The sequence below is a fragment of the Acanthisitta chloris genome, unplaced genomic scaffold (genome assembly GCF_000695815.1).
Source record: "Acanthisitta chloris isolate BGI_N310 unplaced genomic scaffold, ASM69581v1 scaffold17464, whole genome shotgun sequence".
NCBI lineage: Eukaryota > Metazoa > Chordata > Aves > Passeriformes > Acanthisittidae > Acanthisitta > Acanthisitta chloris.
Window position 1 is genome coordinate 1 of NW_008670029.1, and position 15,731 is coordinate 15,731.

Consider the following 15,731-nt stretch of genomic DNA (forward strand, 5'->3'; position numbering starts at 1 on the left):
GCGGCTGTTTCTCCCTTCCCTGCTCCCAGTGCGGCTGTTTCTCCCTTCCCTGCTCCCGGTGCGGCTGGTTCTGCCTTGCCCGCGAACTTCTTTCAGACTTTTGTGTGCCCGCGAACTTCTTTCAGACTTGTGTCTTATTTCTCTCGTGGCAAATTAGTTTCGCTATCCCCCTCCGTCAGCGTGTTACTTTCCGAGGCTGTAGCACTATTAATAAACAAATTTGGCTTTAAATATAAGACTCATAGAGAGATGTGGCTTTAATTAACTTCCTGAGGATTTGTTGGTGCGTGAGGTGCCATGGGCTGTCCTGTTGTAGGAGCTTTGGTTACTGCGTGGGGGAATTGGCACCTTTAAGCTGCCCCAGTGCCTCTCTGGCCACACTCTTACAGGAAGGCTTGATGTGGGAATGAGTTGTTCTCATGGAGTAGAGTGCTCAGAGCTAGAATAACATTTGTTTATTCTGGTAGTATGATCACTAAATGGCCCTTAACTGTACAATCTGTCATGTGGGAAATGGTAAGAGGCAGTAAATGCTCTTAGAGGAAAGCTCTGTGCTAACTCAGCTCATCAGAGTGTTTGGGTTTTATTGATTGCTTTGCAGTGGGAAAACAGCTCCCTGTTTTTCTTCATGTGGAAAGCTCTTGCATCCTCTTCCTCAGCCACTCCCTGCTATTCTCAGCTTTAGGAGAAAAGAAAGCAATTTCCTTGCTGCTTTTTCTACTGGAAGTGAGATGTTCCACCAACAGCAGTTATGGGTCTGTTTGACAGCTGTTTGCTGTGTGTCTGTGACTGACCAAGACCACCCACACTGGTGTGGCCTGAGCAGGTGCTCACAGAGCCTCTGTGTCCCCATCCTTGTCCCTGGGGGTGCTCTGAGTCCAGCTGGAAAAGGCCATGGCCCCTGCATCCAACTTGGACATCGCCCTGCTCCCAGTGGGGACTGGGACTAGATAGTTCCTTTCATGTTTTATTGCCACTTTATAACTTGGGAGGAATTTTGGAAGCTTCTTTCCCCTCAGCTGATGAGAACTTGAGCTGCAACGGTGGAATAGAAATCCAGTGCTTCCATACAGAAAAATGGGATGGGATTTGGTACTTCCAATGGGGAAGGTAAAACTGTGTGTGTGTACAAACTTACAGGAGGATTGGGGCAAATATGATAGAGGGAATGATTTTTGTTTGGGTGTTGGGGTGTTTTTTCTTCCTCTCTGTTCTGGCAGTTAAGTTTATTAGCCAGGGAGCTGTTCTGTGCCTCCCACCTCTGCAGGGTTTCCTGAAGAGAGAAAGAGATATTAATTTGAAGCTGACTGATCTTCAAATAGTGAATAAATAAATGCAGTGTCTCAGATCTGGAGTAGATGTGTTTCTCATGCCACTTAAATGTTGTAAAAGTATTAATATAAAGCCTGCCTTCTATTTTTGGATGGTGGACTTGTTTATTTAGAGATGACTTAAATTGTATGGACTCTAGTCTGCTGGTAGGGAGTGTGTTGGCTGTAGGCATCTCATGACTAACAGGAGGAGTTTGGGTTGATACACTCAATTTCATCAGCTTTTGTTTTCCAGGTTTCTTGCATGTGACAAACAGAAAATCCCATTCTTCATTCCCATAGATGAATGTTGAGGAAGTGACACAACTTCATTAAACAGTTTTCAAACTTTCAAGTTCATCTTGAAAAGTTTCAATGTCATTCATTTTTTTTTAACCTTTACCTATGGGTGACTTTTAAACCAGAAAATCTGAATTGTGGGTTGTTTGGGGTTTTTTGTTGTTAGCTTGGTAGTGTTTGTTATGGGTTTTTTTGTTTGTTGGGGTTTTTTGGGGGGGTGAGTTTGTGCAGTGAATGTTGCTGGACTGCTTCAGCTGCTTGTAGGAATGTGGGATAAGGGAATGTGCTTGTGCCTCGTGGGGGAAGTGAGGAAGGGTACAGCATTTACCTGGGGGTGGTTGAATTCCCAGCTGTGGACCCGCCTGCTGTGGGAGCTGACATCTTCATGGGGACAAGGATGTCCTGTCTAATAGGAGTGTGGATGAGAAACTGCTTTCTGAGATTGGAAAGCTGAGATTTCATGTTTAGTAAAGTGATCCAGGTGTGGTCACTTAGCATCATTTTAGCAATACTTCCTGATGCCTCGTCCCCAGCCTCACTGAAACGTTTGGGTGCTGTTATGCAATGTTGCAGTGAGTGTTTCCTTTCTGCTTATTAAAATATTGCATAAATTTCAACACTTCTTACCAGTACATTGAAGAAATAGATATGACAACAATGGGTGTATTGATAAGCTTAAAGTTCAGGCATTTTAGTGGAAAATGAGTTTCATTTGTATCTTAGTTTGGAGTTAAACCATTAAAACCTATCTGCAAAGTAATTAGGTGTGCTGGTTTGAAAAGCAAACCGGTGAGAGACTCTGAGTCAGAAGTACAATTTAATATGAACAACACAACAGAACAACACAAATGCAACAGTGCAAAAAAAATAACCTGACAGAGTCAGAAAATAACCTGACAGAGTCAGAAAGTAACCTGACACCCTGTCAGTCAGGGTGTAGTAGTAGTCCGATTAAATGGTGGCTGCAGTCCCCCTGGAGTGATGGGTTTGTTGGAGCAGTGATCCTGCAGATCCGGTTCTCTCCTGAAGGTCCAGCAGCAGCTCTTGTCCTCTGGGAATCCAGCAGGCAAAGGGCTCCCTGTGCTGTTCCAAACCCCAGCTTATATCCCTGTGAGTATGTTTGGCTCCCCACCCCTGGGGTGAGTCACCTCACCATGGGACAAGGGATAAGGATCACTGCGAGGTTGTGTCCTGCATGGGTCCTTGACAGCCCCCTGGGGGAACCATCAGGATTGCCCTGAGGGAGGGACAAGGTGATAACGATCACTGCCCCACCTGCCTTAACAGCTTGTGGAGATGATAATAGAATACATACCATGGATACCCCCACACGGCAGCCCGGGACATTGTTTGCTACCTTTTTGGTGTTACAGAAAAGCTCAACCAAAACGCTGTGCTGTACATTTTTGCCAGACCTTTGTGTCCCACCTATTAAGATTTCTCTGGAGTGAAGTTTGCGTCAAGCAGACCCAGTTGGCTTCTAGTCTGCAAAGCTGTTAAGTTTAATCTTGTTCCAGTTTAATTTGAATGTCATGGATTGAAATGATATGCGTGGCCGTTTCTCTTTTTTGCGAAGAGTTGGATTTGGAACGAAAGCAAAATGGCTCGAGGACGCAAGAGCAATAGCATCAAACAGAGCGACTTCACTAACAGCACCAATCCTCAGGATTTAGAGAGAAGACTTTTTGTCGGCAATTTGCCCACAGACCACATGACTCGTGAAGAAATGGAAGAGATATTTTCAAAATATGGCAAAATCAGGGGTTAGTATATTATCTTATGCCTTTTTGTGGCTGGGATTTCAGTGAGAAATATCACTTTCATGCTTGTCAAATGCTGTTTGATGATGATGAGAGGAGTGACTAATGTTGTTCCTAAAAAGTGACCTTTTAATGGTAATTTTCCCTGCTTGCATTTTCTCTGAAAAAGTGATTCCTTTGGTACAGCTCAAATGTAATGTGAATGTATCAGCTTTTGGGGTCACAGTGTGCTGTTACAACGCTCTTTCAAGTGACTTCATAGCCTCTTAATCAAATCTTGGTCACTTCATGGGCTGTATTTTGGTAACTGCCTTGTCAGAAGGAAGTTGATCAGAGTCTTTGAGCTCTGCATTTTGCTCCTGGCAGATTTGATTTTTCCCAGGAAACTTACTTAGTGGATTCTGGGCAGAGCCCCTTTGGGAGTTGCCCTGGTGGGGTTAGCCACGGCCGGGGTGGGGTAGCTCTGTCTGGTTGTAACCCGTCTTGCCCTGCTGTTAACTCTTGCAGCCCTCAGCATGTACCATGGCTATGGGTTCGTGCAGTATGACCGTCTAGAAGATGTCCAGGCCGCTCTGGACGGTGAGAAGGGTCGTCTTTATAAAGGGTATAGATTAGGTAAGGAAAACTGCTCCGTGCTCTCCTCCTGACCCCAGCATGCGTTCGGGAGACAGAGCTGCTTGTGTTCTAAAGCTCTCCGGAAAGGTTGCGGTGTGAGATGTGCCTGGGGTTAGTCTCCAATTGCTTTTTCTCAGTCTGTATGTTACTGCTGTGTGCTTCACCTGCAGTGTGGTTCACCTTGCTGCCTGGGTCTTACTCTGAACTTGTGTGTATATGAGAAGCTCAGTCACCCTGTGCAACAAGTGAGCCCTGGAAAGGGATGGTTGAAACGTCTGGCACAGAGTTCATTAACATTTGTAAACTAAAACTGGGCTTCATCTTGGCATGCTCAGAGGAATTGGTCACAGCACTTAGCAGCTGGTTGGATAAGTAATCTTAACTGGGATTTTTTTGCACATGTGAAACCAGCCTGTTAAGCAGTGCTATAAATACTGGGTGCTTTAAAAAGGACATTTTCATAAAGATGAAGATAATTCTGCTAAATATGCAGGGAGCAAACTTAAACGGAAATGATGGTTAGAAATCCAAGAGTAATCTTTTAATGCAAGGGAAGAAATGACTTTGAAGTAAGCCTATGCTAATGTGACGTTCTTTGAAGAGAAACTGTTTGACTTAGAAAAGAATGAAAGGAGGAATAAATAGCAACCTGTGGGAAGGTGTGTGTACAGTAACAAATAGGAGCCTGAAGATGGAAATGAAGGCAAATAGACAGGGAGGGTAGAAGGATACAAGAGGAAGCAATGTCAATCATTGTCCAAGTGTAGAGGCTTAAATAGGACCAACTGTGGCTGTTATGGAAGGTAAGGGGTAACTGACTGGAAATGATAACATTTCTAACCAGAGAGGACCAGTTAATGTTGCTGCTCTCTGTTTTTGAAGAGGCAGAAGGTTCGTTACATTAAGTAATTTCCATTTCAGTAGCAAAACAAAAAAGGTAAAACTGCAGCTACCAAAACTAGACCTCTCAAAGGAGTTGACATCTGTGAGTCTCAGTGAAATGCAGACCTGCCTAGGCTGTTACTGGTGTTTTTCCACAAGCCTTGGAAAACTAGGGAGTTTCCAGGGACCTAGTGGAGTGCTGCAGGTGTGCCAATAGGCAGCATAAATGGGGTGAGCCTGGCATCAGCACCTGGAAAACAAAGGGTTTCTTTGACCCAGCACTCTGTGAGAAGGGAATTGATTAATGCCAATCAAAATAAGTCCTGTCAAGCTTACTCCTAGGGTCCTGCAAACTCTGTGGCTGGAAGTGGTAGTGTTGCTGTACAGATTGCTGTAAATGGTTTGATGAAATAAGAAACTAGAACAGTTAAAAACAACGATGTTAAATGGATTTCACCTGAATCTCAGTGTAGCATAGATGCAATTTCTCACTGCTTTGAGTGGTGGTCTGGAAAAAAGTGATTCCTGACCATACAGTGCTTTTTTTTTATGAGTGGAGAGAAAAATGCAAACCGTGCTTTAAAAACAGAGTGAAGTAAGTTTGAGCCACTGATGGTGAAAGGACTTGGACTTCTAGGCTGGATGCAGACAGACCTGAGCTTTCAGCTGAGCCAGAAGGGAAGATCAGCAACCAGCCAGAGTGTTTTGGTTGCCCTTGGCTGTGCAAAACACAGCTGTGCAAGTAGGGAGGTTTTGGTACCTGTGGGGTTTTGCTGCTGCAATATTGTGCTCAGTTCTGGTATACTTGGTTCAAAAGAGGATAGTGCTGAACTGGAGAAGCCTTGGAAAACCTTGGCAAAGGTTTAGCGTTAAAGAAGGAGCCCTAGCAAAAGCCTCAGCAGAAAGGAGTGATGTGATCTGTGTGTGTACAGACCTGGAGTTTTAATCTAGTATGCATAGATGTGGCAGTTCCTTAAATGGGAATAGTTTTCTTTAACAGCAGAGTCATTGGCTTTCGGAGTAACTTATTGGAGCTGTGGTGGTTCCTGTGCCTGGAAGACTTTTAAATTAGAATTGGATGTTTTGCTAAAAGATAAGCTCTAGTTCAATGCCACTGCTGCACTTGAGATAGGAGTGTGATTCCAGAAACTCTTGTCACCTGTGTTTGTTCAGAAGGTTACACTGTGTGATTACAGTGGCCCTGTCATCTCAAAATCCTATAGGACAGAAGACTTTTTGTTTGGGGTTTTTTCCTGAAGTTTTGTCAGTGTTCAAATACTTAACCTGTAAATGCTGTTGGCATTAAATAAAATGTGATTAAATCTGTTCACTTTGCACAAGAGAAGGATCCCTGTCAAAGTTTTGGGGTGTTTTTTTTCTTCTAGTAAAATATTTTTGTGGGATTTAAATACTTTTTTTTAATCTGAAAGTAATGTATGGTATTGAGTGTAAAATCATAATAGGTTTCTGCAATGGCATCTTAAAATGGAAAATAAAAATAATCTTAAACCAAAGAAAGCAGCTAGTGTCTTGCTTAAAGATAACACTTTAAGGGGAAAAATTAACAACTAAAAATAAATGAAAGAGTAACAGTTACTTCAGTTACCAGTCTGAGTATTAACTATAATTGGTAATAACACAGTAAGGTAAAAGGCTTTGGGAGAGTTTGACTCCAGTGTAGTGTTCTACAAGTGTTTCCACAAATGCAAATAAGTGTTTTCATATCTTTAATGGTAAAACTATGCAGAGAATAAATGTCCTTCAGCTGTAGTTTCAGTAGACCCTGCAGCTGTGTTTGATCCTGGAGAGATGCTCTGGGGTCCTGTGGGTGCTGTTACGCTGCCGTTGTAGTTGAGGTTCAGATGGCACTTGCTTCTCTCCTCCCACAGAAAGGGAACACACTGCTGCTCGATTGACAACAAGAGCAAAAGTTAGACCCGATTCCTTAATTCTAATTTTCATCTTGAAAATAACGAAGGACAGTTTGGGAAGTTACAGAAGATACTAAGCCTGAGTCTGCCTAACGACATTGTGGCGTGTTTATTCTCTTGCAAGAGCTTTGAAAGTAGTTAATGTAAATAAGTCAAGAAATACTAATTGTTGATAGATTCTGAGGGAGCAGATAGGGCCTAGGTTTGTTTTGTTCTTTTCCTTAAAAGGCTCTCAGTGAAGCTTCCAAAGTCACTCTGTTTGCTCTTGCCCCAGTCCAGTACATTATTTCATCTCCAGTCAGCTGTCATGGGAGGCCTTGTTTCTTCGCAGCAGGACAGTGTGGGTCCCTGCCAGTTCTGGGCAACTTCACTTTTCCTGGTTGAGGATAAGACTCTGTTTCTTTATCTCTCTTACTTCTTTATGTTTCACCTCCATGGTGTTTTTCATGGAGGTGCTCCAAAGCCAGCCAGTTTTCAAATTTCTGATCTGTTGCCTCAGTTTGCATCATGTTAATAGTGGTGCTTTGAATGCACCATGTTGACTTCATAAGGAGCTTGTGCTCCAGGCTCCTGGATCCTGTGTCTCAGTGGTGGGGGCTGTGCACCTTAACGCTGCAGCAGTCCCTTGGAAGGCAGTTGCATGTGCCACTTGAGAGCCCTTGGATTGTTTTTGACAAGGGTAGCAGCATGCTCTGTTGAGCGGGACTGGCTGTGAACTTAAGACTGTGTTGGCCGTCATTCCTTTCTCGGAGGTTTTCAGGCTCTGCTTTTTCTCCTAGAGTCCATGAGTCGTTTTCTGCTTGCTCATAGACTGCAGAAGAAAGAGGTTTTGTTAGGGAATGAAGAGTCTGGATGTAGGCCTGAACATACAGGGTTAAAACTTCACCCAAGCTGTCCACCCTATTCTGAATTTGGAGAAATCCATGAAATTTTCCTTATGTTGTACTATCTAAAATTAATAAAAAATTGTCAAAGTGACAATGTCTCTCTGCTGAATGGATTTTCTTGCACCATCTGGGTGTTGTTGAGCTTAAGTTGCTTTCATTTGAATTGTGCTGATGATCTTTTTTTTGTTTCATAGCATTGAACAGATGGGTTGATTATTCTTTACAGATATTAATAAAGCAGTGGAAAGAAGAAATATGAATAAGGCTTCATCAAGGTCCAGTCCACCACGAAGGTAAAGTACCTGGAAGCAGTGAGTTATAGTAGGAGGTCAGGCCCTCGGGGCACGAGCCCAGCGGCCTGTGCTAAATGTCTGTGTCTCTTCCCTACCACCACCTCCCCAGCCCAGCAGAGATGCTCCAGAGAGACAGTCAGGACGTGGCTGCTTCACCTTGAGAGCCCTTCTGGCTCTGACACCTTGGGAAGCACGAGGGAAACCTCGTGTCTGCTGTTACTGCAGCTAAGCGTTAGGTTTTGCAGCACAGGCTGTAAGAGATTTATGAGGAAGAGTACACTTCATGTTTGCTCCTGCCTCCAGGATCAGAGAAGCCAAAGCATATCTAGAGAACACCAAGGGGCTGCAAAGGACTTTGGGGTCTTTCCTCTTCTGATGCTGAAAGCTTTCAGTGCTGAAATGAGACTGGGAAACAGCGCTTGAACAAAGCACAAGGCAGAGCAAACATCTCTTGCACAGTCCTGTCTGCGTGTGTGCTCGTGTTGGCAGTGCCTGGAGCCAGCCCTCTCTGTCACTGGCAGTCAGTGACATGTACCCTCCAGCTTCTCCTGTTTCCCACCCCTTGGTGGGCACAGCACCTGCAGCTCCTGCACCTCCTCTGTGTGGGAAGTCACCAGCAAGGGGAGAAGACTCAAGCTGACCTGTCAGAGGAAGACAACTTCAGTTTCCTTTCCACGGCACTCCTCAGGAGTGCATGAAGATGTGCTGTGGTGTAGTTTGGTGTAAGGCTTCCACCCTGAGTGCCTGTACTGTAAAGCTTTCCACACAAAGGAGAGGTGCTTGTTGGGCTTGAAGATAATCAAGCTCCCATGTGTCTTGTGTGCGCTGCTAACTTGACCTGGTCAATTACCAAAACTGAGGAAAAAGCACAACTAACAAGATATGTACACCAAAAAAAATGAAGAGCATAGAGAATGAGTAGCTGTAATTCTTGGCACCATCTAGGTTTTTTATATGCTGCACTTACCCTGCACAGGGCCAAATGCACAAGCATAGGCCAGTGCATGGGTGTCAGGCCTGGAAGGTGCTTTGGGCACACAGCTGGGGTTCCCGTGCCAGATGAAGCAAGCCTTGGGCCCAGTAGTGTCAGATGTGCTCAATGCTGGTATGAGGACCCTGAGAGCACACAAGCAGCAGGTGCTGATAGCACATCTTTGCCCTTGGTGCCACCGACGGCACCACACAGCACTGCAGGGTGAGGGGCAGGTGCCCGTGCCGTGAGCGTCGGTCCTTGGACCGCGCTGCAGAGGGACAAGCAGCAGGCACCGATGCCATGGGCATCGGGAACCTGTGTCATCCTGTGTGCCTGCAAGAGCAGACGCACATATCGCAGCCCTGAGGAGCACTGGAGGTGTGAGCTGTGGTGCTTTGGGCACCAGACTGGGCTGGACTGCTGCCACAGCGGCTTAGGTGCCGCTGTGACAGGCACTGGATTCCAGCTGGCACTGCAGACACTGCGGCCATCCCCTGTGGCTAGCACTGGGTCCCAAGCAGCACCATGGCCATGAGGTCACGGTCATCAAACCCCAGGCATGGCTGTGATGATGGACTGTGGACCACGTTGTGACCTGGGAAGAACAGCTGCTGCTGACAGGGTGCAGAGCCCTGCACTGCTCCAGCGGTACAGAGTCCTGAGCAAGCGCAGGCAGCCAGTGACACCACTGCAGGAGTCAGACTGTGGTGACTGAGGTGTGGAAGCAGACAGTGCAGTGCATTTGTGCTGCTGCCTCCCCTGAGCAGGGCAGCCACGCGGGGGCAAGAGCAGAAAGGACCTACCTGTGCCACGTCTCTACTTCTGTCGCAGTTGTGCTTTGTTTGTTCTGGATCTTTTTGTCTCTGCGGATAACAAATGTGGCCTGTTCTGGTCACCCCCACTCCAGCTGGAATAAATGTCATATGCCAAACAATTCCCCTGCATCTGGCTGTTTTGCTAAATAGTCTTACAGCTATGGAATGATGAGTTACTCAACATCCATTAGAGCAAGTCAGAAGTTTCCCCTGAGCTTCTGCCATTGTTCATTGCAGGTCTGGGGGGAAGGGGACCATGATATGTCTCTCATGGGATGTGGTTTCAATGCAAATCACAAACAAAGAGCAGATTTGCATGTCCAAGAGGCTGAGGGAGTTTATATTTGTTTATCTGCAAATACAGTGTGTCTCTTACCGGAGAAGGCTACTTTTGCTCTTGGTGGCAGCTCTGTAGCTTGTCTCAAGATCTGGTTTGTATCTGCCATGTAAACAGAGAACATCACCATTCCTGTGTGTCCCCAGCACAGCTGGGTGTCTGACACCAAAGTCCATGCACAGGCTCTGCTCATCCATCTCATTACTGCCCACTCTGCTGACACTGAACTTGGGCACATCTGACTCTGTTCTCTCCCAGTGACCACTATGTGACTGCACTGTAGTGGACACAGACTTCTGTTTGTTTTCATGAACTAGATTAGGCTGGTTGAGGACTGTAAAAGTCTGTCAAGTTTGGGAAATAAAAAGATTGAAAAAGCTGGGTTTTTCCTGATGGTTGTTGGTATTTTGGGGAAAAAACATTCCAAACACATGAAACTCAGCAGTTTCTCTGCAAGATTTTTTTAATGTTTGGCTTTGACTACAGTGAAATTATGTTTTTTTCTGGAAAACAATATGACCTGGAAAAAACCGTACTGTCTGGGAAAAGATCAAGACTGGAACATTATTTTTCCTTGCCTCTGAAGACAGTGCAGTACAAAGTCTGAATGAGATGGATCATTCAGATCCAACAGAGAAGCCTCTTGCAGCAGCTGAGGATGTGGTTCTGGTTGGGTTTAGTACCCTCTTAACATGGGGCATCATAAACACAAGACTGGCTTTCTACAGAAACGATCCTTCAAATCCAGGACACGGCAGTACCTGTCATTGCTTTCTGTCAGCAGCACAAACCCAACCACAGTGTGAAACCTGCAGTGTCTTTGGTCACCACAAGCTCCTTTTTTAATCATATGACAGTACATTATTTCAGGTGTTCTGCTGTCATGGACAAGTGAATTCAATGGATCCCTTGAACACTCCTGGCTATCTCCTATTTGTGGGTATTAGCCTACATCACCCTGAATTCTCTCGAAGAATTTGCACAACGTGTTTGATTGATGATCTGTGGCTGACATTGGAGGACAGAGGCCTTGAAATGGTTTCTGAGGTGCCTGTTCACGTCTTCCACAGATGCTCTACACTTCTAGTGATGCTCCATTAAGGAGTTTTCTGGGTCTTGTTTGGCTATGATGAACGTTAGCATTAAGAGCCTTCTCCAGACTCCTTCAAAAATACAATTTTTGGGCAACTTTTGCTGTTTTGGGATAGGAGGGAGGATTCGGCTGCTGAGAGAAGTGTGGCTTTGGCACCTCAGGTAAGAGATCTAGGGGTAACTGTACTCGTGTGGTTAGCAGGCTAACGGAATTTCCCTGGTGTTTTCCTCAGAGAGCCATATGCCTACGGGGATGGCCGAGATGCCAGGCGCGACCGCTCCCCTCTTCGGGGGAGCCCACGGAGAGACCCCAGGGATGGCAGGAACGGGCGAGATGCCAGAGACGCTCGAGACATTCGAGCTCGGGACATGCGTGACACCAGAGACCACAGGGACCCGCGGGACCTGCGGGACCCGCGGGACATCAGGGATCCGAGGGACTTGCGGGACCCGCGTGATGTTAGAGATCTTCGCGACCCACGGGAGCCGCTGTACGACCGCTACAGGGATCCGCGGGATATGAGAAACCCACGGGATGTGAGGGATCCGCGGGATATGAGGGACCCAATGTACAGGTAATCCCTGTGAGATTGCGTTTGCCAACACCTTTTTATGGTGTTTCTGCTGCGATGGCTGTGCTGGTTTGAGTGGTGGGGACAGTTGGGTGCCTACTTTGTGTCCCATGAGAGAGGGTGGGTACATCAAAATGAAACTTGGGGAAGGTGTGTGTGTGCATTGGCCAAAGTCACTTCCTTAGATGGTGCTGGAGCACAGAAACCTTTAGTGCTTCTGTGAATGTTGCAGACGAGATGAAGCTTACGACCGTTACCTGCGCATTGAGGACTACTACAGGCGCAAGGACGACTCGTACTACGACCGCTACAAAGAGCATTTTGACAGACCACCGGTGAATTCAGATGGTGAGTACCTGTAGAACTCTAATAGGAGGGTGCTGGGGTGCTACAGTGCAGAGCTTGTGGCGTTCTGTGCCCCTCTGAGCAGGTCTAAAGGGTTCTTCTTCCTCTTCTGTCCCTGTGGCTTGTTTCAGACCGCCTGAAGCGCGAGGAGCGGCGCCGGGAGGAGCTGTACCGTCAGTACTACGAGGAGATCAAGAGACGTTTTGATGCAGAGAGACCTGTGGATTGTTCTGTGATAGTGGTGAACAAACAGACAAAGTAAGAGATCAGTTATAACCATTTTTTATTGCATGATGGAAGAGAATGGATTTAAACTTAGTCCTGCCTCGAGGCTGTTTGTCTTACGGGTTGCTCTTGAGGAACATGGCTTTACAGTCCTCAGCTACAGCTCCTGTTGCTCTTCTGGCAATAGATGTTGATGAGATGGGAAAGTTGTATCTTGTGCTTCGCTTTTATTTCCCCCTTGTTGCCTATGGCTGTACCTTCTCCTGATACTCTTCTACCTACTCTTCATACCAGCCTACTGTCGTGACAGGTTGTAGGGGCCTGCACTTAATATTCCTGGGTTAGCATGATATGGCACTTGTGAGTATGTGCCACCCAGCTGATAGTACAGGGGTCAGGGTGGATTGGAGAGTGCTCGTTCTGCCAGGTTGGTTCCTAGGCCAGACACCAGTCATTGCTGTTAGTCTAGTATACAAGAAATACAAATCACTGCTGAAAGCAGTTGTGGATGGTATAAAAAGCAGGTGTAAGTAGTAACCAGGATGATCTCATAGGGCAGTCTGAGTACTTAATGAGGTCACGGGGCGGGTGCAGTGTCAGGAACAGGGAGTACACCTGGCACAGTAGGAGGGGGCTGTAGAGACCAGTCTGATGTCTGTATCTTTACATTTAAATATACTAAAGAATAGCAAATATGGAAATAAATCATAGATCTGGCTTGGAGTCTGAAGAAAATGTTTTTCAGGGGGAAAGTTAAAACTCTGTCTCCTTAGCCCTTTGGAGAAAAGATAAAGAGTTGCTTTTCTTTAACTTTGCTCTACCTGTGGGGCAGAAGGAGATAGCTGACGCTCGCCTCATCTGCTGCTAGAACAGAGCAGGAAACGGGAACAGGGGAAGCAGAGAAACTGCAAATAAACTTCTGTGGTTTGCTTCTAATGGAGTTAATTACCTATTGGAAGAAATCTTAAGAGGAAATTTTAGATCTTTTATCCCTTGGTGGCTAAAAATCTTTGGAAGATACTCTAATAGACCACAAATTATTGTGATGGATGCAAGAAGAATTTTTTTGTGCCAAAGGATCAGCTTTGGTCTGTAATGACTACAAACCTTAAGAGCTGGAGATGTTAGTAACTTGGGTATTAAAGCATTGATGTCAGCTGTGACAGACCTCTTGAAAAGTGACTCCTGAATGCCTTAGATACACAGTTGTTGTACTTGGAAACCCTTCAAAATACAGTTGGTTGGAGAAGGGACAGTTTAGTCACCATTACAGTGTTTGCCTCCAAAGACAATAAATTGACCTTCTTTCCCAAGGTATGGGTGCATGCAGACTGAATTTCTGAGCCTGCATGTGCAGCCAGTATTGCAGTCTTGGTACTGAGGATAGTAAGCTTAAAAAAACCCTTGGCAGTTTTAAGCTCATCCTTGCAAGCTGTGGTTTGTGCTTGGAAGGGGAAATCTGCAGGACAGGGGACAGAGGAGCAGTGGATCCAGAGGTGCTGTGTTGACCATGGGTTAGAGCAGAAAGTAGCTAGTAGAAGAGAGTGGGACAGTAAGGGATGAGGCATGTTTGACCAGTTGAGAGGCTGAACAGTACAAGAGTAACTGAGTTCTGTAGATTGGCTGCTCAGCCATGTGCCCCTTGGACCTCAGCAAGCATAAATTTCCTCCCTTAATGAGTTCAGTGTAAACATGTTTATATGTAAACAAATTTATAGTGGCAAAAATCCCTTTGCAAACACTCTTGTTTCTCAGCTCAGCTAATGCTTGGTTTGTAATTTATTTCGGTTAAACTGAAATGAGTGATTCAGATCAGAATAAAGGCTTTTATAATGCTGTAATGGGATTGCTTTAGTACTGTTCTGGTAAACATCGGGAAGTTTGGCAAGTCATCAGAAAAGCGAATCCGAGATGGTGGAGAGGGTGAATGTGCCAGGGGTTCTGTTTCTGTATGTGACTGACTTGTTAAACTGCTGGCTTTGCTTTGTGGTAGGGAGTACGCGGAGTCAGTGGGGCGGAAGGTGCGGGATCTGGGCATGGTAGTGGACCTGATCTTCCTCAACACAGAGATGTCACTGACGCAAGCCCTGGACGATGTGAGCAGAGGAGGGTCTCCTTTTGCCATTGTCATCACCCAGCAGCATCAAGTTCACCGCTCTTGCACTGTTAACATCATGTTTGGCACCCCACAAGGTACTGAGGTCTCAGTAGTCTCAGAGCTGTGTGGTCACTCTGAACCTTTCTTTCAAGCAGAATCCCACAGGACAAAGTTCATCCTTGCGTGTCACGGAAGTAGTTATTAATGACTTGACACTATGTCATAAATGTGAATAGCATTATTTAGAAGCTTCCATAATGCTTTATTTGCCTCTTGTCATAAGGACTGTCTTAATTCCTGCCAAGAGGGAATCTGAGCTGTGTTCTTGGCACCTAACACCACCAGCCTTCATGTCTCAGGGCAAGTCACAGACCCCAGTGCTAGAAATGGCTGGGAGATTTCTGAGTAATACCAGCCCATTGGTATCAGTCTATCCCTTGTTTCTCTCAAAGAGAGCCTGTTTGGAATGTGACAAATTACAGGACAGATTTTAAAACCAAATGTGATTTAATAAAGGTTTGGTCAATGCAGAGATCTGTTCATGAAACTGGGAAGAGTTATAAAAAGATAGAGCTATGAAGTAATTGGGTATATATGCTCCACTGTTTTAGCACCATTTACACTTGTCGCATCACTTTCCATCTCGGGGTGTGACTTGGTTGTTGCATGAGGGTGGGTGTAGGTATTAAAAATGCCTTTTCAGAATGTGATCTGGGAAAGCAGTCTTTGCTCTCATCATAGGCCTCTTCATGTGCTCTGTCTACACAAGTGACTGGTTTGATTGCAGTTGAGCTCTCAGAGGTTATTTCTCCCTTATTGTGTTTCCAGGTAATGTTCTGTGAGTTCATCAGGGTGAGGAAGTGTCTGAGTGCACAGTCACTGGTCTGTGTGTGCTCACTGACTGGAGAAACTCAGTTTCTTGTAACATCAGATGCAGATGTGATAGGAGTGTTCCCTCACATCCTGCAGAAACACAACTCACAGGCACTGTCACTGGACTTTCCTCTGCTCTTGGTTTTAACTCTTAACTCCTTTGGTTTAACACCTGTTAAACCTTTGGCAGGAGGCCAAAGCTGCTTTTCTGCACTGGATCTGCTGTTGTATCAGATCTGATAGAAACCCCAGTCATTAGCTCACGTATAGCTCTTTCCAGAGATTAAGTATGCTCACTTGCACCCACCTTTCCCTGCACATTACATTCAGGGAACTCTGTCACAACCTGTGCAAAACCTAACATTAAAATGAACCCCAGTTTCCTGTTAGGAGGAAAAGGCTGGCAGGATTTGATGTTCAGCA

At 45.6% G+C, this 15,731-nt stretch overlaps 1 protein-coding gene across 1 annotated transcript in view; it reads left to right on the top strand.

Moving 5' to 3' along the window:
• Nucleotides 1-3,186: 3,186 nt before the first annotated feature.
• NCOA5 (nuclear receptor coactivator 5) overlaps nucleotides 3,187-15,731 on the top strand; it is a 14,631-nt gene continuing 2,086 nt past the window's right edge. The window contains exons 1-7 of the mRNA XM_009073535.1: nucleotides 3,187-3,373; nucleotides 3,878-3,985; nucleotides 7,912-7,978; nucleotides 11,429-11,770; nucleotides 12,000-12,115; nucleotides 12,244-12,370; nucleotides 14,331-14,530. Of these exons, the coding sequence (XP_009071783.1) occupies nucleotides 3,211-3,373; nucleotides 3,878-3,985; nucleotides 7,912-7,978; nucleotides 11,429-11,770; nucleotides 12,000-12,115; nucleotides 12,244-12,370; nucleotides 14,331-14,530 (1,123 nt within the window). The 5' untranslated portion in view covers nucleotides 3,187-3,210. The remainder of the gene's footprint in view (nucleotides 3,374-3,877; nucleotides 3,986-7,911; nucleotides 7,979-11,428; nucleotides 11,771-11,999; nucleotides 12,116-12,243; nucleotides 12,371-14,330; nucleotides 14,531-15,731) is intronic.